This window comes from Falco cherrug, chromosome 5 (genome assembly GCF_023634085.1).
Source record: "Falco cherrug isolate bFalChe1 chromosome 5, bFalChe1.pri, whole genome shotgun sequence".
NCBI classification, from domain to species: domain Eukaryota; kingdom Metazoa; phylum Chordata; class Aves; order Falconiformes; family Falconidae; genus Falco; species Falco cherrug.
This window is the reverse complement of record NC_073701.1, coordinates 48,527,514-48,550,908: the sequence shown is the minus strand read 5'-3', so window position 1 is coordinate 48,550,908 and position 23,395 is coordinate 48,527,514. Positions and strand designations below refer to the sequence as shown.

The window sequence follows — 23,395 nt, the reverse complement described above, 5'->3', positions numbered from 1 at the left end:
AAGCATTCTTAAAAAATTTTAGTTTATCAAGATTTCTATCACTACTACAAAAATATTACATATACATTTCAGATGCACCTCTGACCACAGTGCTTGCCTTGGGACAGTCTATTAGCCTGCACTTGAAAGCAAACACTAGGAATATGACAAATTTGTCAGAACAACCAAAAGTAAAATCATTAATATATAGATAGCCATATATTAAATGTATGGTTAATGCAGAGGAAAGGTGCTAATCTGACAGCTGCTAAATGTCGGCTCCACAAAAAGGTAGAGAATGAACATTTGCAATGCCAAGTCTATATGGAGTTTATACTTTTCAGAGCACACAGAAACAGCCACATTCAGTAATGAAAAATAATTCAGTATCTGCAGTGCTTTACTTCTTTGTCTTCTCTGCAGAGATGGCTAAGAGCACAACATGATGTCAGTTTTAAATTTTTGGTGATCTTGAAAGTTTCATATGAACTAAGTTGAGAGAGAAGAGGTTATTTAGACAAGAAAATTCTTCAGCATGAAACATCTTGCAATCATATAATCTTTTATACATGAGGAAAACGTTTTAAAACATGCTATGCTTCTCACACATTTTTTTATGGTTTTGTCTGTTTACTTGTTTTCCCACAGTGAAATCCCTTGCACACATTTTCACAATCCTTTCAACATACCTTCTATCGTTACACGAGATGAAATGTCTGCCTTTGTGCTGTTACTAAATATGCAGTTCTGAAGGGCTGCTGCAGCTGCCGGCTCACACACTGCAGTAGCACTGAACTCAGTCGGGATGTTTTTGAAAGTGCTTTGATATACCTTGAAATACAGAAGGTATTATAGAAAAGCAGTCTTTTCTATTTCATCCATGTAAACAGAAATCTATAGTGTCTGCTGTGAACTAACAAAGGCTGCTGGGTGTGACAGATGAAATGCCTTTCAGGAGACCCATCAAGAGAGTGAACCCTTTCAAATGTATCCAGGGCTGCTCAGATGCTCAGGAAGAAAGCAGCCATAAGCATTCATACAGCTTATTACAAAAAAGAAGAACATTACGATGAGTAAGACATCAAACTAGATGAGATTGCACATGGCCTGAAAGATACTTTTGTACTTAATACCAAACAATTCTGTAATCCTTACCTCAGTCTGTGACTGAGTGGAAAAGCGTATACAGATAGGAATGAATTAGGAGTGAAAATGTAACAAAAAAGCCGTAATCAAACTGCAAAAACTTGTAATGGATTTGTTTTTAAATAATGACAAATAAACTTCTGAAAATAATAATTTCTAAAAAAAATTATTACTTAATTTAAAAAATCCTAAGAGGCTCTCTGTGAGTTTTATTCAGGTAGCTTAATATAAGTGGTTAGTATTAGTAAATATTTTTTCCCTTTATATAACTGGATTAGCAATGCCACACTACGTGTATTTCTGCTTAATTACCCAGAACCCTAAGGGACTTTTGGTTTACTGTTTCATGCTTGACATTGTACCTATAATAAACTAAAACAACCACAAACGTATTTGCAATTTGCCAGCTGTTTTCGTTTTTAGCTTCCAATGCACAGAGGCTGTGAATTACAATGAAGAGTTCACAAACTACAAGCATTTCTGATGTGCACAACTGAAAGGATGCTAGGGAATGAATTCCACTTGTGGTCTGTAATCCTTTTTCTTACTGTAAAAACAGGTGCAATCAATGGGAGTTTTAGAATTAGCCCTAAGTACTGGGAGATATTCCTCACTGGGAAGTGCTATGTCTCTGACTATGGCCGTTTGAAGGATAGGTTCTTCACTACATAAACAGGAAGATTAGTTCTTCATCTATGTATTTAGCATTTGTGTGTCACAAATCAACATCAGAATAAGAGAGGAAACATTTAGATATCAAGCAAAGAACAAGATTCTTCTGGTGGTGCATGACTGTCTGACAAGGAGATGCTCTCCGTCTGAAGTCTCTGCCAGCCCTAGACAGATGGAGCATGGCAGGGGCTGGACAAAGGCATGAGCTGTGTGCCATGGGTGAGCCGTGTGCCATCCCTTGCTGGGGACAGTCTGTGGTGCTATAAGCCAGCAGCACAGTGTCACCAGGAAAAACCTGCTGGGGGATGAAGGCCCGACTTCACTGAATTCTCTGGCAAAACCCCAAGTTAGTCCCACAGAGACTTTTCCCAGGTTTTTACTACTTTAATATACCGTTCAAACCAGACACAAGATCAACCCATTCTAGCTTAGAAAAGGATTTCTTTTTTTTTCCCTGACTTAGGTAATAAAGCTGTTTTATTTTATGTAATTAGGTAATAAAATGTCCCAGACCTCAATGGAGGCAAGTTACTTTAAAAAGTGGAATATATCTATATAGGATAGAAAAAGGCAATGCAAAATTGTCTAAAAGTTTCTTCAATGTCATTAGTATGCTGTCACTGAAAGTCCACTTAATGTTGGAGTTCAATTTGCAGTTTTAATGAAATTTCAACTTGATGTCAATACTGTGAAAAAGATGTATCTTTTGTCAACTTCCAAATTTAATGGAAAACAAATCTTGAGTTTTTCTTTGGTTGCAGATATGAAATCTATAGCTACCTGTCATTAATACTATGTAACAATGAGAAGTTTAAACTAGTCTCCAGAATGATGGCACCATTCTATTTTAAAGACATAATTTATTTTTTTATTTCAAAACCTATAAGCAGCATCCGTGTATTCTTTTTTCATGTGAAATTTTGATAGTTTTAGTCCCCTTATGAAACTCATTTTAAAATACATGCATTTAAATGCCAGTTGGGACTTTGACTAGAGCTAGGAAGAGAAGCTTTAAAGTGGAATTCTGGCAGAAGAATAAACTTAATTTTTTTATTCCCAAGATAACAATCTTTTCCAGATATCACTGGTGTCTGCTACTGTTTCTACTAGTAGACAGAACCATTTCTCCTTAGATTACATAGTTTTCTTTTCAGAAAAAGCACCTGTTTTAACAAAAAAAGTGTCTGAAGAATAATCAAACCCCAGTTTTATCAAATGTATCGATGCTTTGTTTCACCTAAAGTTACTGTATCTTGTTAGCTGTGCATCATTAGTGTTTGTTTCTGCAGCAAGACACTATCAAGAGCAAAAGATCATATGATCAATAATGAAACCATCACGTGCTACAGAAGGCAGCATATTATTAAGTCCTGTTGAAAAAGCAGTATAATTTGAATTACATAAAGATTTATAATGTTGATGTTTACTAAGTTTATTTTATTCAGATATTTGTCATTGAGTTGGAACAACTTGTTCACTGGTAGTTTTAAATGGTAAGCGTACTAGTTCTTTAATTATGTATGATAAAGTCAACTCAGATTTTCAACAGATCAATCATCCCCCCTCAAATGTTGCATTATGGTAAAATAATGTCTGCTCTGCTATCACATATTTTGACAAAAAAGGCAAAAATTAAGATATGCAAAACTAGAAAAGATTGTACTTCTTTCTTACTGAGCTTATAAACAAGAGACACTGCATAACTGGACCTACTTGGAGGTTACATTACTCAAGGATCATTTTCTATTTGTTTAACAATTACTTTGTAACGTATCATCTGTCTAGCCTATCTCAGCTTTTTTTGTCTCTGTAGAACTAACCACAGGAAAAGATTAAAAATTCCAATTATTTTATAATTTTTTTTGTTGGTGGTGTTTTTTTCCTTTTTTCAAAATCTTTGTGCAAAACCTCATTTAATAAGGTAAGTGGATGTGCTCTTTTCCTGTGTAACCCTAGGAATATGTTAGATTTCTTTTTCTTCATAGCACCAAGAGGCGATCCTCTTAAGAAACACAGATTTATGCTAGTAGGATAAGAGCTAGCTGTAGAGGTTAACTTTGGTTTCGCAGGATTTCTCTCTAAGGTTACAATTTCAAAGGCCCAGTGTGCTGTTTGGGCCGTAGTTCTTTTTGATGGATAAAACCCTAATAACTTGAGACAGCAACAAGGGCAAAGCTAAGGTTACCGTGTTGTTCTAGTTCAGGTAGTGTGAGATTCACTAAAAAATCTGCAAGTCAGGGAGAACGTGAAGGCTCAGCTGGCAGTCAATACATTACCACCCCACCCCACCCCCACCCCGCCCCCCGTGAAGTCTGCAGCTTTTTTCTATTTCTAAGCAATCTATTGCAATGTGATGAAGAACTAAGATTTCACACTATTAAAGACAACAAGTGATAAATTGAAATGACATGATTCTGTTGCTAGTTTATTGCTGAAGTAATCCAAATACCTTTTTAGCTTTTGAAACTGTCAAATTAATTTGTGCAAAATGTGTCAGGAGAGAACTCTGAAAGCAAACCAGGGAAGATAGATACCCTATTATATTTTCCTTCTTTTTTAGTGTATGACTTACTTCAGGCTGCTGCATTTTCTAACACTACAGACTAAAACACAGATGTGAAATAAGACTTTCCATACAAGCCACACTGCATGTAAATGCTAATAAAATTATTAAAACAATATCTTTATTATTTTCTTTATTAAAGGTACAGTTCAAACGAGATGAATGCTACAACAGAAACGCAAGGCTTACTTCTGCTGTTATGTGAACCATACCTTATTCTACTTGATGAATTTATTTTAAAAACATTTTTTGATTTGGCATTAAGAATGTTAGAATCTTTCTTAAAATTAATGCCTAGTTTTCCTAGCCACAGCAATCCCTTCCTATCAAGATGAATAAACCCCTCCTTTGGTCAACCAGGAAAGGCACTATAATTACTTCTGTATTTATAGGTATGTGAGAACTTCAGTTTATCCATTCAGTACCATCCTGGGTGATTTCTTTGGCTTTACTCAAACAGAAGAAAACAGAATGACACTTCAATAAACATAAGGGGAACAATCCAGGAGAGCGAACATAAAAACAAATACTTAGTAAAGAGACCTGTTTTATTAAAGGAACATTTTCCAGGTGTTAATTTTTGCACAAAAAAACCCCCAACTTTAGATGCCATAAGGCCTGCACAGAGTTAAAAATACTAAGAAGGTTACATAGGAATATACTGGCAGACACCTCTGAAAGAAAAAGGTAGCCTGAACGCATACTGATGCACTACAGCCTGCTTCAGCCAACGTGCAGTTTACTTTTGAACAAATTTTAATTTCAAGACTGATTATTAGATAAGGAAAGAGATAAAGCTTTATGGTACAAACTTTTCTGTCTTATTCCTAGAGACCCACTGAGTATGTGAATAACACTTTGCTTTGAAGACAGTGTTTTTCAAACATTTGAATCAGTCCATCCCTAAACTCCTTAAACACAGTTAAGTCTGCTGACTATCATGTGCTAAAAAGAATAACTGTAGCCTGGAGAGCCCATTCAAGAGCATTTAGCTCACCAAGTTTTTGAAGGCTATATATTGATATATCAAGTTCTTCATGATTGACATAAAAGTGTCATAAACACACACTAATACCAGAAATACATATATGCATGACAGAATGTTAAAGATGGGGCTTTAAATTAATGCAGTAGGGTAACAGAGTTTGGAAATCTTGCTGGACTATTAAAGAGATTACAGGGACATGAATCCTAGCTCTAAGAGCATAGATTTCAAACATCACAGCCATGAAGCTGCTAGGGCCCAGTCTGTGCAAGGGCTGACTGCCATTCCTCATGAGGCTAATAGGCTTGGACTGTGCTCAGCATGATGGGGAAGGTGACTTTGTACCTGTCAAACAAGATATGTATTGTTTAAGAACACAAAAAATTGCTTCACTTTAAAGTTAGACTTGCTTTGGGTTAGAGGATTGCAGAACTTTTGTTTCTAACTTACATGTTAACATCTGTTTCTTGCACAAGGAGTTTCCATCATACAAACATACCTGGTATGCGTACAGCTTAATGGGGCTAACAGTGCTGCTGACTTCAGCGATACCAGTAATTCCTATCACTCAGCAGTATAACAAAAGAATTAATGTAGATTTTAAACAAACATATTTACCAATGCTGCTACTTGAAATTGAGATACTGTTACATCAGAAAAATACTTATGAAATATTTACAGGAAAACTCTCTTTCAGAGTAGCTAGCAGTAGATGCATATAGAAAGATGTATGACAGTTCTGAATGGGATCCAAAGTAAATAAAAGACATTTCTTCCTAACTTGCATCATTAAACGTAAGCATGAAAACTGTATTCTTCATTAGCACTTTTTGCCTTGTTCAATATAAGTATTTGCCATTTAACAGTTAATTGCATGTAATACTACTCAATTCCTGACCTTAACTGAAAATACAATGGATACTATGAAAATTGATGTGAACAAAAATCCACTCTGATATTACAAACACTTTAATAGCTATCAATAACTAGGAAGAGTAGACTTACTGTCTACATGACTCCATTCACTAAATATAAACAGATCTAATGTTAACTGGGAATGTTTTGAGTTGTGCCCTTATGCATTCATTGATATAAGTAAAATTACTCTGCAACAATAAATAACTGAAAATGTATAAGACCTAACAGCATATTTGAGTATAGATCTCGTGTGTATATGAAGCAGTTTCTCAAATCCTGTATTACAGGACTTAACAGAAAACAATATGTATCAGGAACCTTTGGGGGAGCATGCGTACCTTCACTCCAAAGTGCATGTCCACTTTGGTACTGTTCACTCTGGAACAGTAATGCAGGTATTTCTGGTTTATACTATATTTGGAAACCTACACTAGCAACATTTTGAAGAACAAATTCGAATTAGTGGCCCATGGTTTTGACACAATTATTAGTCTAAAAAAAAATTAAAAAAAAAAAAAAAAAGATTATGGAATATCTCTATCTAATCACTAAAATTGTAAAAACATCCTCTGGTGCTCTTTCTTCCTGCCAAACTTTGAAATGTGAAGGCAGCTATTACACAATTGGTGGAGCCATAACCTGCCAAGGAGCAGTCATGGAGAATTTTGTAGGCAGTTACTTCATCTGATCCCTCTCCTTTTTCAGTGTATTACACCTTGTTCTGGTCTTAGGCTTCCACTGACTTTCATTAGATACAGTGTGTATGTGGCCAAAATTCAATGCTGGATATGAGTTCCACATCTGTTATGGATAGTACAAGGGTCTGTTATTTTGGCATCTAAATTATATAAATCCTGTTTCTTCAAAAGTTGCACATTACACCTGAATTTTTATTTGTAATGGGAAAACATGTGAATATGATTAGGCATAATACAGAATTAAAAATACTAAATTGCTAGCAAGTTAGTATTTTCAGACTTTGTTATTTCTTTTGTGCATTTTTAGTGGGAGGAAGCTGAGGTTTTGGCTTTAAAATTTCTGACTGGCTTAATCACAAAAAAACTGAGTCCCACTAAGGTGATCCAAAAGTAAAATTGGGAAGGCTTGTAGCTCTTCATTATCCTTTCTTGATTGTGCACCAAGTCAAAGCTACATTCTACAAACAATAATTCTGGTCATATTGACTGAAGATTTTAATAAGTTCTAACAATGTGTAATATTGTGAAAATACCACTTAACATACATTAATACAAAAGCTGTGAGCCAGTGATTGCAGGGACCATTTACTATGCTCCTAAGAAGCACAATGGAGTGACTCGTTAAGAACATACCTGGTAACTCATTTTACAATCATAAAATACTTTTTTTTTCTTATTTCTTTGACTGATGGTATACAGATTTAAATTGTATGACTTCCACTAGAAGTAGAAGAGTTATTTTGTAGAAGAGTAAATTTTTCTTTCTTTCTTTCTTCCTCTTTCTTTCTGATTATTGATCCACTCTTGATCCAAGATCCATGCTTATAAAGTGCAAATTATTCCTCATCTTCAGATTTCTATCTTTGGTAGGAAAGAAATATCAGATCTTACTATCACATTGTGTTAACTGCTACCTTGGTTTCTTTCCACCCTCATTTCAGCAAATGATGACTCACAAATATTAGGTTTACAAGTTAACATCTCCTAAAACCTGTAATCCGGTCTCTCACCTTCAAGAAAATATATTGCAAGGAAGAAGAGACAGCATTGGTATAAGCTTTAATATATACATATTTCAGAACAGCGTTCATTAAAATCATGTTGGGATAGATGCACTGGAGCTAAAAAAAGCTACTCTGTAATTAGAAAATGTGATATCGAGTTACAGGTCTTGCAGCTTGCAAGCACTGTTGTGTATCAGTGGTGCTCAAAGATTTACACTGGACTGGCCCTCATGACCAGAGAGCTGTTAGGCACCTAATAGGAGATTTCTGTTCTGCATCAAATGCAGTTAAACATATTTTCAATAATTACATAAGGACATATATTGTAGTTATGTAAATGGTACATAAATATAAAAGGAAGCAATATATATTAACTAACTACACAGAAAGTACGACAGAGTTATTGCTATCTCATGCTTCTACTAATACCAGTTTTCATATCACATACAAATCTTTTCCAAATCTCAAGGTTTACAAGAGAATGAAAACAATTTTACTGGTTCTTGGATCTGACATTGAGTTGCAGTAGCTCTTAATTGAAACCTACATAAAATTTCAAACCCCAGTAAAAAGCACCCACAGTGCTCAAATCCTCAGAGCAAGTAAATTGAAATAACTACACCCAACTTTAATTAAATGACGTTGTCTCAAATAACAATCAAGGGAAAACAAATATATTTTACAATTTGTTTTGTAAACATATTTACTCTTCTGTTAGTTGGCATTTTTTGTCTCAGCAAATGTAACATTCTATGGGATTTACTTCTCAAGAATTGTTCTTACTTGTCTTTCCTGCAGTGAAAGGGAGAACAAATAACTTTTAAATTCTGCTATCAATGTGAAAAATCCTCTGGAAACACCATGATTATGTTAATAAGAAAATCATTTCTGTACTTCTATTGTTTGAATTGTTTAAAAAAAATAAAGAAATCTGCCCATTTTCTGTTATTTTTATAAAAAAACATACAATTCAGAAAATGTTTTTATGGCTTTGATAATCAGGAATACAATTATTCAAAAAAAAAAGTTTTGACTATTTAAAAATTTAAGATATCACTGAAATAGCTGTCCTGTCAACCAACTAAAATAAGTTAAATGATTCAGTTTAAACTGGGGTTCTTCATTATGACTTTTAAAATAAGGGAAAGAGAAAAGAAACAATGTAAACAAAAAGGAGCAGTGTGAACAGTGCTTCCCCTTGACTTTATTAAGAAGTACCTGTAGACATAAAGCTATATATACATAGATGTTTGCAAGATCAAGATCCTACTGATTTAGCTCTAATTAAATATTTCTATTTGTTCCATAACAGACCTATAGAATTTGGAGTGCTGTTAAAAAAAAAAAACAAAAAAAAAAGCGTGTGCTGTTAATATATGTTAATACAGTATTTGAGGAAAACCAGGAAAACCTTTCTTCTCTGCCCAGGCTGAACTTTAAACATGGCCAAGTTAGGAAAACTCATGCTACCTAGTATACTTTCCAAACTCTTTCTTCTAGAACAGAGGGAATACAGATAAAGGTTTGCAAACCACTTGTCCAATCTGAAATTAAATTTGATACACTTTATAATCCTCTGACAGAGTGCAACAACAGAAAAGTAGTACTATAATAGATAAAATTACCATTTTTCCACTCTTGATAAATGTGGTTCCATCAATGTTAACATTTAGGACAGCAAACTTACAAAAGTTTACTGTTCTATGTCCTAAACAGAACAGTTTTCTGACAAAATAGAAATTGCTTTCCTAGATGCACAGAATCATATAGGTAGGAAGGGACATCTGGAGGCACCAATTCCAACCTCCTACTTGGAGCAGGGCCAACTCAAGTTGCACAGGGCCGTGCCCTTTTTGGGTAATCAGTGCATGACTTTCCCCATAATGTAAACAAAATTTAAAATTATCTTAGTATCTATTTCCCCTGTTGTGACTTGTGCCTGCTGTCTCTAGTCCTACTACTCTGCATCTCCAGGATGCACCTGTCCCTCCCTTCATTGTACATTGTACTTTAGCTGAGGACAACCATGAGCTCTCCTCACAGGCTTCTCTGCTCCAGGCTGAACAAGCTCTGTTCTTGAAGCCTCTCCTCTGCAACATGTGCTCCAGCTCTATCGTGGGGGCCTTTCACAGGTGTCCTTTCCCTGTATCCTGCAGCTGTTGTGCAGGGAATCCCCAAAGCACAGTACTCCTGACCACACATGCAACAAGTAGATGGAAAAAATCGCATCCCTGAAACGATTTAGAGAAATATTGATATTTCTATTAATACTACCCATATATTTAAATAATGTTTTTCTCCTAAAATAAATAAACATACACTTATAAATAAATAAATATGCATTGGTTTGCACATTCACTGCCGTATAAATATATACTTCTAACCTCCAAACACGATGTGCAATCAGGTCAACAAGGTACTACAGTAAAATGGTCTTACCTTAGGATTGGGAGATTTAATGAGACGAGTACTTACTACACCAAAGCCTTTATCAAAAAATGCAACCAGGTATATAATAATTTCCTATAGTTCTGCAAACTAAAATTTAGAACACTTTTTAGTAATCAGTGACTGAGCTTTGACAATGTACCCTGTGCAAGGAAGTAAAAATAGAAAGAAACAAAAAAATTCAATGGATTTTTAAATTCTGTCCTGGCAAACCTTAAAATGAATGCCAGTATGAATCAAAATTCCCTATACAGTTAAACCATAGAGAAGTCAGTAAAGATTCCTTTGTACCTAATTTCATTTGAAAAAGGTAATTTATGAGATCCTATATAAAGAATATAATGCTATAAATTCTGCAGAGTGGTTATCAAACATAAGGGTATTTCAAGCTTTAACTTGAGCAAAATAGAATTGTAAGAAAACTGATGAAGAAGTATACAGGGTTCAGCAAATTAGTATATTTTTATGTATTTAACTACAAACGATAGCACGAATTTGACAGCTCTCTGATGTCTTCTAATATCTCATTAAATCAATCTAATATTGTTTCAGCATTTTTTTTCCTCGTTTATTTCAATTAAGTGATGTCAAAAACAGATGTGGGCTGCTCAGCCTACCATACTTTTCAATGTGCTTGGAAAATCCTTTAAAGGTACTTGCAATCAGAAATATTCACCAAATAATTTTATTAATAACTCACTGTGCTTGAGTTTATTACATAAATCCTGTTCCATAATCAGGATGACTGAAGTTTTATTAATGCTAAATAACAGTAACACTTCCAAGTACGGTACCAGAGAAAATTATCTAGAATGCATAAAATACTTGTTTTGACATAACTAAGACAAAATAACAAACTTGCTGCTGCTTTACAAGTTCTCATTAACATTCTATTGCTAAGAATATAAGAAATACATAATACTCTAATAAAAAATATAACAATGTATTGTATTAATATATTAATATTACTGCAAATTCTATGGTATATAAAAAGCATTGTATATTTTAATATATATAATGTATATAATAAATACTCTAAGAAATAGAGTAGGCTTAATTGCAGGCTTTTAGTCACATGATGATAGCCAGGCTGTTTGAAAGCTTAATTTTTATGCATTGTTTTAGACCACAGTCAGGCTAAATATTTTACTTTCCAAGAGAATTAGGACAACCATTGAGGACTTTTTATTCCCTATACTGCAAATTTAGTTAGTAATGAGAATTTAATGGACAGTTAGGGCCACACAATCTTATTATCAAGGCTCCCCTTCAGCAGCTCCTGGAGTGAACTGTCATTCTCAATAGACAAGCCACCATCCCAATTTGCATCTCACATATAATATTCTCTCAAAAGGGACAAGCATATTTACCCTTTGAGGTTTATTTATCATCAGTCATAACACATAATGTCCTATCCATTTTATTCATCATAGACTTTTACAAGTTCAAGCTGTGCATGCATGCTATTTACTACTGGTAACTTCATGGTCCATATGCAAAGTCTTTTTTCTGATTGTGAACAATTTTACCTATTTCATTTTTGCCAGTGGCCAGGGATAAATATTATGGAATGTCATTGATTGAATATTTGCATTACACATCCTGTTTAAACACAAATTAATTTCTTCTTTAATACCCAAGAGAAAAAGCAGAAATGTCACCCATCCCATAAGAGTCATGCTACCCTCCAAGGAGACATTTATTACAACAAGGTGAAGGTGCAAGTACTGGTCACAGTGGTAGCAAAAAGAAAGCAGAAGAAGCTGCAACAGAGCTAGCAAATTGATGCAGACAAGTCCTCAGTAGGTCATTTCCAGCCTTCACTGACTACTTTGCCATTACTGTTATCCTCACGTGCATTAACTTTTTAAGTGTAAAGCACAGAAAGGTGTTTCCTTGCCTAAATCACACATTTGTTTTGCAATGCTTGACTGTCTCCTCTTGACTTTGGTCTAAACTAAGAAAAATAAAGTTTGGGACCCTGCTAATGAGACTATTTGTCTTAAGCCTCTCCAAATGGCTGGTTGGAGTATGGGGACACAAACGGGGTCACCAGGTATTTTGAGACCTGCTAGAATTCTCTGTGGGAAGAGCGTGCCCTGCCTGCATACCTTACTGTGCAATTTTAACATGGTGCTGTTCAGCACACTACTGTGAGCTGTTAAACCCTTCCCACCTTTTGTCTTAGAGGCTGCTCCATTTCAGGGGCATATGTGGCTCTTGCGCTAGTTTATAGTTCATAAAAGAAAGCTTCAGCAGATGGCAAGATCATCACCGATACGATGTGCACTTTTAGGACATGTAGCATTCTTTGTTTGCTATTATGTAAGTAATCCAGAACTGCAGAAAGATATCTGCTTCTTCCTTCGACTGTCCTCTGAACCTCTCTTAGAAGAAGACAGAACATATGAAGCAGGGCTATTCCCACAGGCTGCAGACCTCTTGGTTCAAAGTTCTCCTTTATAGTGCACTGCACTTCACTATAAGTGTCTTATTTCAGTTTACCTTACTGTCTAATGATTTTTTTCACATTTTCTGGGTTTGCCTACTTGCATTCACTAACAGTAGTTACAGAGAGAAATACTGGATAAGTTTAAGAAAATAATTATTATAAGCCACATTCCAATATTATTGTTATTGTTACTGTTATTGTTATTACTACTATTACTGTTAATATTACTATTATTAGTAGTACTATTATTATTAATTGAATTTGCCCATTGAGTGTTAACAGTTAAACCATTTCTGTCTTATTATCTGAAAAAGATGATGATAGCCTTTTAAAGCAAATTAAAATAACTAACACACTCAGCATATTCACTTCTTTTGCATGTTGTTCTATAGAGTTTTCTACAGTCTACAGGTTTGTGCTACTGAAAGAAGAAATAGTTAAACAGATAGGAATGTTTTTCAGATAGTTTATTGCATGAATTTACAGTACAGAATTGCTTATATGGACAATCATAAAACCAGCCTCTACAGTAATTCTGACCAAAAGCAATTTACCCATTTGAATCTTATGAATGTAAAACTCCTGTTAAACAAAAAGCCAGGCTCAGGTTCATTTAGTTTTGAGAGTAAACATATTACAAGATAGATGTATTTTTAGTAAAAGGACTAGGATAGGACATGGCTGAGCCAAAAAAGTATTTTATGACAAGATACCCAACCTACCGGTGTCTCCAGTTTTCCAGGAAGATAAGAAGGACAATAGCGTTTTTGCTCTTACACTGGATTGTGAAGCTTAACTCATAAAGAGCCTTAACCAAAACCATTAAAGCCAATAAAAAACTCTCATTGACTTTAATGAGCTTTTGTTCAGGTCCTTTACATGACAGCTGAAAGACTGCCATTGACTTCAAGCCCTAATTTTATAATGCTTTTTCGCATCCTCAGCTTGGAGGCATGTGGAAACATAGAAATGTAGTAATAAGAGTATTATATTTACCAAAGAAATCCCCATAAGACAAAACTGATTATTTTTTAATTCAGAGAGTGTTATTCACTTCATGTGTGTACATCCAGGAAGATATATATATATCAGTTATCTGAGAAACAGGTACCCTTACATGTTGGTTGTATAAACATTTCTTCACTGCTGGATACAACTCCACACATTTAACCTGGACAAGTACAGTTTATAATGATGTTTCCCTTGATTTAGCCAGTTGGATCCCAAATATAAATTGTCATTTTGTTTTTATGCAGGTATTATCCTGGCTGTGCAAGCAATGACAAGAACTGATCTGGCATAAAGTTAACACTTTAAAATCTTTAAGAAATTTGAAACAGCAGAGGAGTTTAATACTTGATCAATTCTATATAATACATCTCCTCATTTCTGATCTAAGAAAGCAGAAATATTGCCAGGAACAGCAATGTTATATTTCCTATATTGTCAAACTACAACCTCATAAAAAAAAGGCCCCACAAAACAGGAAAATTACCAGAACCGAAAATAAAAGAGAAACTTTAAAAAGTGGTATCATAACTGTATAAGCTATTAATTCTTATATTCCTGAAGTATGCTAACTAAAGAATGCTAAACTAATATCATAAAATCCTGACTTCATTCTGTAAGAATTTTAAAACAGTAAGACAGTTGAGTAGACATATCTATTCTAGTTGAGGTAATTAAAATAAATTTCCAGCAATATGTAATTTTTATCCCCTTAAATAATAGTAAAAAGATGCAAGTTCTCTGAATATTTATTGGCTTCTATTCAAAACACCTATTTTCAGCATTATGAATGGCTGACACGACATATTTGCAAACCTGAAAGACAGCAGTAGCACAGCAATAGTATAACATTTGCCATTCCGTATTACACAAACCATTGTTTTTTAAGGACAATGTACAATAACCGTGTACTATTTGAGTCCAAAATTCTGGAAAAGTAATTGATATCTAAGTTTTAATCACAGAAAGACTTAACAGCATTTCTAATTCAGCACGAACCACAAATGTCCTGTTATTTTTGTAGTATCAGCTAAGGTACCAACTTTATTCAAAGACTGACTGAGCAGAAAGAAAATACTGACCCCTTAAAAAAACTTTGTTAAAACACTCTTATTTTATTTACACACTCCAGGAAAATGTCTCTCTATGCCTTATTAATGAATTTTAGTCCTATGAAAAACATGGAGTAACAAGAGATAATATAATTTATTATTTAATATTTTTATTAACTAAAGATAATCTGCCAAGGGTTTATATTTTAGAAATTCATATTTCTCCAAAGGTGCATCTAATTTAGAACTTGATTGGTATTAGGGTTTTTGCTTTATCAAGCTAACCCATTAGGCCATTACACATATTATTATTCTCCAAGAGAAAAAACAGATTCTAACATCTGTTCTCAATCTGTTTTTCCATAATTTCCTTTTATGCCCCATGTAACTCATTAAGCTCATCTACAAAACATTACTGTATCTGACTGTCCACACTATATATGCCTTTCTATTATAGGATTGCATTAAAATTGAAAATGGTAGCCTACAACATAATCCACTATAAAAATACACAGGTTTTACTGAATCTTTTGATCCAAGAAAGTATATCTGCTTTTGCAAGTCAGAATTGTGACACACATAATATTTAACCTAATCTTTTAAGTGACCTATATTCTAACAAACTGAGAAAAATGTTTTACCATTGTGCAGTCTGTTCCTTATTACTGTTGCAGTCTTATGAGAGAAGAAGTGTTTAAGTTCACAAGAACATACTTTCTGAATGGCTTGAAGAGAGTAATTTTAATATTTTAATTCACTTGTGCAAGTGATCTCCAGAGTACAGCAGACAGAGGGGTTGAAAATGTCCCAGTACCCTAAAATCTAACGTGTTTAGAATGCAAAAGAACCTGGAGTCAAGTGTGTTCTCATAAATATACTTTTTATTCTCTCCTACAGATTAAAATTTTCTGTATTTTATTATTCTCAAGCTAGTTTCCAGCCCTGTGATCTCTTCTGCCCCCTTTTGCCTGCATTCAACAATTGCTTTTTTGATTTAATTTCAGAGGGAAACACCTATTTACAGCTGACTTGCCCATAATGTATTCATCAACACAATACAAAGGTCATTTTCCCTGCAGAAAGCTAAGGAATTCACTGTTAAAAACTGTCTCACTAGCTCTTGAAAGGTGCCGCTGCTATAAGAAAAGTGACATGCTATCCAGTGTTAGCTAGCAGATGATGACTAATGTGAGGTCAAAGCCTAGTGAAGGTGATTTTCTAATATTTACAGGCATCACTGAATTGAGTGAAAATCTGAAGGTATTCAAATTTACCCCAACACGTTATCTTGCATGAAAGCTGCATGGTGCCTCCTTGGGGATTTTACCTTGTATTAATTTCTGTGTGAGCTGCTGCAAATCAGCAGAAACCAATGCCCAGCTGCTGAAGTTTCCTCATTCTCTGAGTCTACATTGGCAATATATTTGAGAGTGAAAAGAAGATTAGTGGCTTTATGACTAAGATTTACCTTGGGAACAGAGAGTGAGACAGAAAAGGAAAAGCCTACTAAAGGAATGAAAGAGACAACTGCACAGGACAGACTGAATTCAATCCTGCAGGAAAGAACCTCTAAAACTAGATGTTAGAAATCTTAGAGGATAGTAGAAGGAAAGCAGTAATGAAAAATAGCAAGAAACAGAAGCACAAAACAAGTGAGACAAACCAAAAGAGGGGCAAAGGCATCACATTCCCCAAACCAGAAAGCAGGCCTTTTTTGCATTTTTTCCTGAGAACAAATTATTTCAAGTTAATAAATGGTCTAAACTTCCAGAAGCTAGACAAACTCGTAAGGTCATTGTCATTAATTCAATAGGGTGACTTCTGTATGAAATCAGTATGAAATGCATAAGGGTCAAAAAATCCAGCCTTCCCTGTGACAACCAGTGGTTTTTTAATAATATTAGAAGATAGGTCTTCTACTTTTATAATATAAGTAGATAAGTCTTAAAAACCTATGTCAAAATCCTGGATATGGAATAGAGCAAAAAGGATTTGTACTTCCACAGCAGGATGCACAGCTTATGCAACTATACCCTGCATGCTAGATTAAGTTAAAACAAGAACAGGAATCTACACAAAGTGTAACAAAACCAAAACCAGACCAAAATTGTAGTGCAGAAAAAGCATTTACTGTAACAGATGCACACTTTTACCAGTCAAGAAACAGATTTTTCAGGTGACATTTTGTCTTTATTCAATATGAAAATGACCCTATACAAAAAAAACCCTTAACTATCTCTTTCTGGGAAAGTTTTGAAATGTCTTTTCCATCATCCACAGACCAATTTAAGAGTTAACACTTACTAAGCACAGTTACGGTTTCCTAATTCTTTATCCCAGCATTGGCATTAAAGCAAGACTGAGCTACTGGGAGGGAACCATTCCAAATTACATCAGCTGGCAACAGGTCCTCAGGGAGCATCTGTCAGCCATAGGGAGCTGGCTTGCCCTCTGGCTACTCATCCAGTACATCTCTCCAGATTTAAAATCTATCACTTCTCCTTCCATGTGGGGGAATTAAAAGGAGCCTTTATTTTTTTTATAACAGTTAGGCGCAAATTCAGTCTCCACTGACCAAGATATTTTATAAAGTCTAATAATTCTAAAAAAAATAATAAAGATACAATCACAATCAATTTGTACTTGACGGGTTGCACATATGACCCAGGAGACATGCACTGCTTTTCAGTTGGAAAGCGTAAATGATATTCAGAGAATTCACTTACCGGGCCAAAAGCATTGCTGTCAAAGCTGTGTCCATGGTGATCACCTTCCACCCAGATATGCCCATGTGGAACTTTCACATACTTCTTTTTGTATCCAATGGTTCTAAAAGAATTGCAAAAATAGCTAATTAGTTTTAAAAAAAATATTTACAATGTTTTGTTAGGAAAATTCACATATTTATATTTTTCAAAAATGACCTTGTATACCATCCCACACTTCCTTAATAAAACCTGTGCTGAAGTCCTTTAGACTTCAAGGGTGCTACTGAAGTCAAAATACATAACAATTCTGTGTGAGCTAATTGCACTATCAGGGCCTGTTTACTATGTTGTTTTGGCAAAAATCAAATCACAACAGGCAATAAGAGACTTTTCAGTTAAATATAATTAAGGGATTCTTATTTCCATCTCTAACAGTTCTTTAAACCATCAGATTTTATCTCAGGTAAATGCCAGTGGACACATGTTGCAGTTGCATAAATATTTTGTATTGATAATGCTTTTCTTCTGAGGTAGGTACTCATCATAAATAGTCTGGCATATCTGAACTGGCCTCAGATTTGGAGCTGTGATTCCTGCAACGCTTATGTCCTGGGGTAGGATTTATTCAGCTGTAGCAAGCTAAACAGGATAAACTTAAAGGAAACCTTTAAGAGAAGGCAAAGTGCTGAGAAAAAAAACTACACTGATGATTCAAGCCATTTTCCATGGAAATTCATACTTGAAGAATTGTCTCAGCACATCCTGATATTACAAAGATTACAAACAGCAGATGAATCCTAAAGCTGAGGTGCAGAGTATGCAATTCCTGTATTTAGTTCCCAAGTAGCTGTCATTTTCACAATACCCATCTGCCTCCTACCACACACTTTTGCTTTCTTTCAGATGGGATCTGTTATTCTGCAGTTATTCATGCTGAGAAGTGATTTTATCATGCACCGAATTATTACCATGATGAAGCATTTACAGATGGGACTACGGATGGTGATACTTCTTATTTTGTTTTGGATAACCAAGTCTGTCCATAGACAGAAACAGACTTTTGATCTAGTTTCTTGCCTCTAGCTGCTCATCACTTTTCACTGTGGAAGATATGCCCCCAAAGCAGGAAGCAGAAGGAACACACTCTAACACTAAAGAAAATCAACTGAAGAGAGAAAATCAACTTCACCAGAAGATTCAGCTGAATCGTGCAACAGCACTGATCAGGGATGTTCAGAAGTTTAAATGAGAAACTGGTTTTGGTGAGGTTTATTTTGCTTGGGGGGAAGGTGAGGATGTTATAAGGACAAGCTAATTAATAAACTGGAGACCATGAAACATTACATGAATAAGGAATCTTCAAAACTACATTTTATTAACTTTATTTTACTTTATTACTCAAATAAAAATAATAATAATTTACTTTGCAAGTCACAAAATCTGACCCATGCTTTTTAAAATGGCTTTCTCTGGCAGCTGAAAGGATGAGCATGCCAAAACTATATTCTAATGGAAGTTCTACCTGTACTTTTTCTGGAAGGTTGAAAAAATATTAGCTTATTTGCAGAAAAAAGACTCTGATTTTCATCTTTCTTTAAAATAGTTTCATACTACACAGTATTCAAGATTGAGCTCTTAAACCATTCAAAACAAAATGCAAAAATGTTCTAAATTGGTAAATATATGATTTCTTAAACACAGAGACTACCTCTGTAATAATTTAATTACGCTAAAAGAGCAATTTATTACTATGCAATTCCTTCCTCTTTTTTTTTTTTAGGACGGCTTTTTGTTGTTTCTTCTTAATAAATATGGCGTATTTTCTGGACAATACAATTATTTTTGTTTGGTGATTCCATAATGCTTTTTTCATTGATAATTTCTTTTATAAAGTACATATGAGAATAAATTTTACTACAAACATGTTCTAAGACATAGGCTGAGAGAAGTTGGCCATTAATTCTCTTCTGTTTGATTAGACACGCTGAAAATTATTAAATAATATCTTCCATCAGTGATAAAGGCAAACAATAACACAAAAAATACTTAATTTTCTCTTCCATTCATCTTCCTGAATATGAAAGAGTAGATTGTGATAAAGTTTTGTACCTTTACAGGCTTCATGCACAAGACTGAATTTCATCCAGAAGGGTGAAAGTATTTGAAAGTTAATTCTGCTGCCACGTTTAAACATCAGGAAAATAATATGGCAAATGACAGTCAGTAACTCCTTTGCAGACTGGGCACAGTCTCCTACCCCTAAATAATCTCCTCTTTTATTATGATGAGGAAATCACTTCATAGGAAGGAAAATAAAAAGCTTTTGCCATAAGTACTTGGAAACAAAAATGGAAAGAATTTGGTCTGCATGGGTACATCTTGCAGAGGTTTGCAGAGACTCTGTGAAAATAGAAACGCTTAACCTGTGTTAGAGAGAGGCAAGAAAATCTATTTTCTTAAGACTATTTCACTCAAAATGTAAGTGTAATATTTGCATAGGGCAGTTATTTAGGGACTTTGCATCCACTTTAGCAATCCTCCTGCAAAAACTATGCTGTGGAATGTAGGTGAAATGTGAAAACAGTTTTATTTGAGATTTTCACTTCATGAATTAGCAATGAATGCAGCAATAAGCTCACATTACAGTAAATTGGATCATCCATTACTTAATATTTGTTTTAATTTTCAAGATAATTTCATTGCTGAATTACTTCACATCAGATCAATAAACAATTCATGCAAGCGAACCAGGCTACAGGCTTCAGGAAGCCATATTCAGTTCATGACAGTAGATTATTTTTAATTACTGTTGCAAAGAAAATATTGACTTTTTTTAAGAACAAAAACCCACAAACCTGTAATTTCTTCTCCTATGAAGACAGCACAAATTGTTTCATAATCAGAATTAGCCAGTTAGTAACACTGCTCCCCTCTTACATGAATCTTGTAGAAATTAAGCACATTACACTCTGGCCTAAATTGCAAGGAGAAGATCACATGTGTGTGCTATGTTGGCAATACAGCTCTTGCTCTAAATATACAAACTGCCATTCATTCATTGCACTAGCTAACCATTTCAGTTACACATGCTGAATTAAAACTATCACCCATCTTTTTTTTTTTTTTTTTATTTTATTTACCCATGCAATCCTACAGGGCCAAATTACTCACAGAAATTGTACAACAAAATTTCTGAGAAGGAGGAGTTTGACTCAAACCTTTTTCTTAAGGATAGCTTTGCAGGCAACTGCCATGTCCTTTTTAGTTTCAGGACCATGTAAATAAATAAAAGTATAATGATCAATACTTTGGTGAAAAATTAATATAATATAAAGTGAAAAGTTACGCTGGAATGCTTGTAGCACTCTTGAACAGCAAAACCCTCAAGCCAAATATCAAAACCACAATTAGCTCTTCAGGAATTGTACATCAATTCCTTGTGAGAGGCCTTTGCTACAAAGGGAATGCAGTCAATAATGTACTGTATATTTTGAAAGTAATGTAAAAAACTATTTCCCTTTCTTAGTTGAGTATTACTTATTTCTCTGACTTTGCCTGTAATCTTGACCTCTGTCAGCTCTCACACATGAAATTTTTAATTAAATTTAGGAGATGTCTGAATGAATTCTTAGAAGAACAATTTGTGTAAGTAATAACTTAGTATTTGTTAATTTCATATCTAGCATCAGTTATAATTACTGAAAAATCTTTTAAATTTCAGAAAGCCTCTACCAATAAAGAGTAGTCTTTCACTTTCTGAAATCTACTATACTTGAAGGAAAAATAAAGACTGTTTAACACCTCTTACCATTCCCATTTTAAAGGTTCAATTTAAGAATAGCACAGGCAAGGACATTAAAATACCCAGATTTTTATACATAGCATTCAAGAATCTGTTAAAAACCATACTGATGTGTGCAAAAAAACCTTTCAGGTTTTACTGAAGTCTTTGACATGTTAGTAATAACCACCTATGCTACTGTTGCTCAAGTTGTAGTTAAACACTCACTGGCTTTAAAACAGTCTGCAAGAGTTGAGTAATTTTGTTGATCAGAATGTAATGGAATTACATTTATCTTTTTAGGTTTTTTTTAATAAATTGGTCTGAAATTCTGGGGTTTTTATTTTATTTTATTTTACATCTGAGGTACTTTTTGAACTTTTTCAAAATTTTTTTCTCCACAATTTAATAGTTAACAGATGTAGTTATATCTCTCCTTGGCTGAAAAATAATTTCAATCCTGACAGTCAAAAATGAGCTCTATATGGTATTCTAACCACCTGCCCACAAGCAAGAAAAATCTGCTTTTTTTAGGATGTGGTACCAGTGCCAAAGCAAGCAACTTGGCTCAGCTAAGTTGGATGAGGAATGATTGCCTTCAGTTAGATTTGACCTTGAGATATCAGAATTCTCAGTAATCTGCACACCTCTGGGTGTCATCAGGGAAGAGACACTGTAGATAATTTCCTCTGCACAGGAGATAAAAAAACCCTACAAACTCTTTTGTGAAATAGGTTGTCTCTATCATACTTCAGAGCAACTTCTTTCAAACATCATAAAATGCTGTACATGTGTATTGGGTTTGTGTAGCAAGGCTATGGTAGTGGGTGGGCTACAGGGATGGCTGCTGTGAGAAGCTGCCAGAAACTTCCCTTAAATCTGATACAGCCCATGGCAGTCGGCTCCAAAATGGACCCACCGCTGGCCAAGGCCGACCTCATCAGCAACAGTGGTAGCACCTCTGGGATAACATATATAAGAAGGACAAAAAGTTACTGCATGACAGCAACTGCAGCAGGCGAGAGGCGTGAGGCTGTGTGAGCGGAGCACCCCTGCAGCCCCCCAGGCCGGTGCAGGCGGAGGGGCAGGGGGGGCTCCAGGCCCGGAGCAGAGGTTCCCCGGCAGCCCCTGGGGAAGCCCCTGGTGAGGCAGGCTGTGCCCCTCAGCCCATGGAGGGTAACGGTGGGGCAGATCCCCACCTGCAGCCCCTGGGGACCCCCCGCCGCAGCAGGGGGTGCCCGAAGGGGGCTGTGACCCCGTGGGCAGCCCGTGCTGGGGCAGGGTCCTGGCAGGGCCTGTGCCCCCGTGGGGAGAGGAGCCCGGGCTGGGGCAGGTTTGCTGGCCGGGCTGGTGACCCCGCGGGGGACCCAGGCTGGAGCCGTCTGTGCCTGAAGGGCTGCGCCCCGTGGGGGGGACCCCAGGCTGGAGCAGTATATGAAGAACTGCAGCCCATGGGAAGGACTCAGCTCATGTTGGAGAATTTCCTGGACAACTGTCTCCCAGGAGGGTCCTCATGCTGGACCAGGGGAAGTGTGAGGTGTCCTGCCCCGTGAGGAGGAGGAGGGGCAGACATAATGTGTGATGAACTGACTACAACCCCCATTTCCCATCCCCCTGCACCACTGATGGTGAGGTAGAGAATCTGGGAGTGAAAATAAGCCCAGGAAGAAGGGAGGGGTGGAGGAAGGTGGTTTTATGATTTGGTTTTATTTCTCATTACCCTACTCTGATTTGAACAGTAATAAATTAAGTTCATTTTTCCCCAGGTTGACTCTGTTTTGCCCGTGATGGTACCTGCTAAATGATTTCTCCCTGCCCTTACCTCAACCCATGAGCCCTTCATTGTATTTTTTCTCCCCTGCCCAGCTAAGTATGGGAGGGACAGAGCAGCTTTGGTGGGCACCTGGCATCCAGACAGGGCCAACCCTCCGCAACATGGAAGTTTTCCACCTACATGCATCTTCACCAAATTCACAGAATG

The 23,395-nt window shown here is 35.7% G+C and overlaps 1 protein-coding gene across 1 annotated transcript in view; it reads right to left on the bottom strand.

Moving 5' to 3' along the window:
- The window catches only part of IMMP2L (inner mitochondrial membrane peptidase subunit 2), a 478,086-nt gene that overhangs the window by 85,054 nt on the left and 369,637 nt on the right, over positions 1-23,395 (bottom strand). Inside the window, exon 5 of the mRNA XM_055711827.1 lies at positions 17,652-17,754. Coding sequence (XP_055567802.1) covers positions 17,652-17,754 — 103 coding nt within the window. The remainder of the gene's footprint in view (positions 1-17,651; positions 17,755-23,395) is intronic.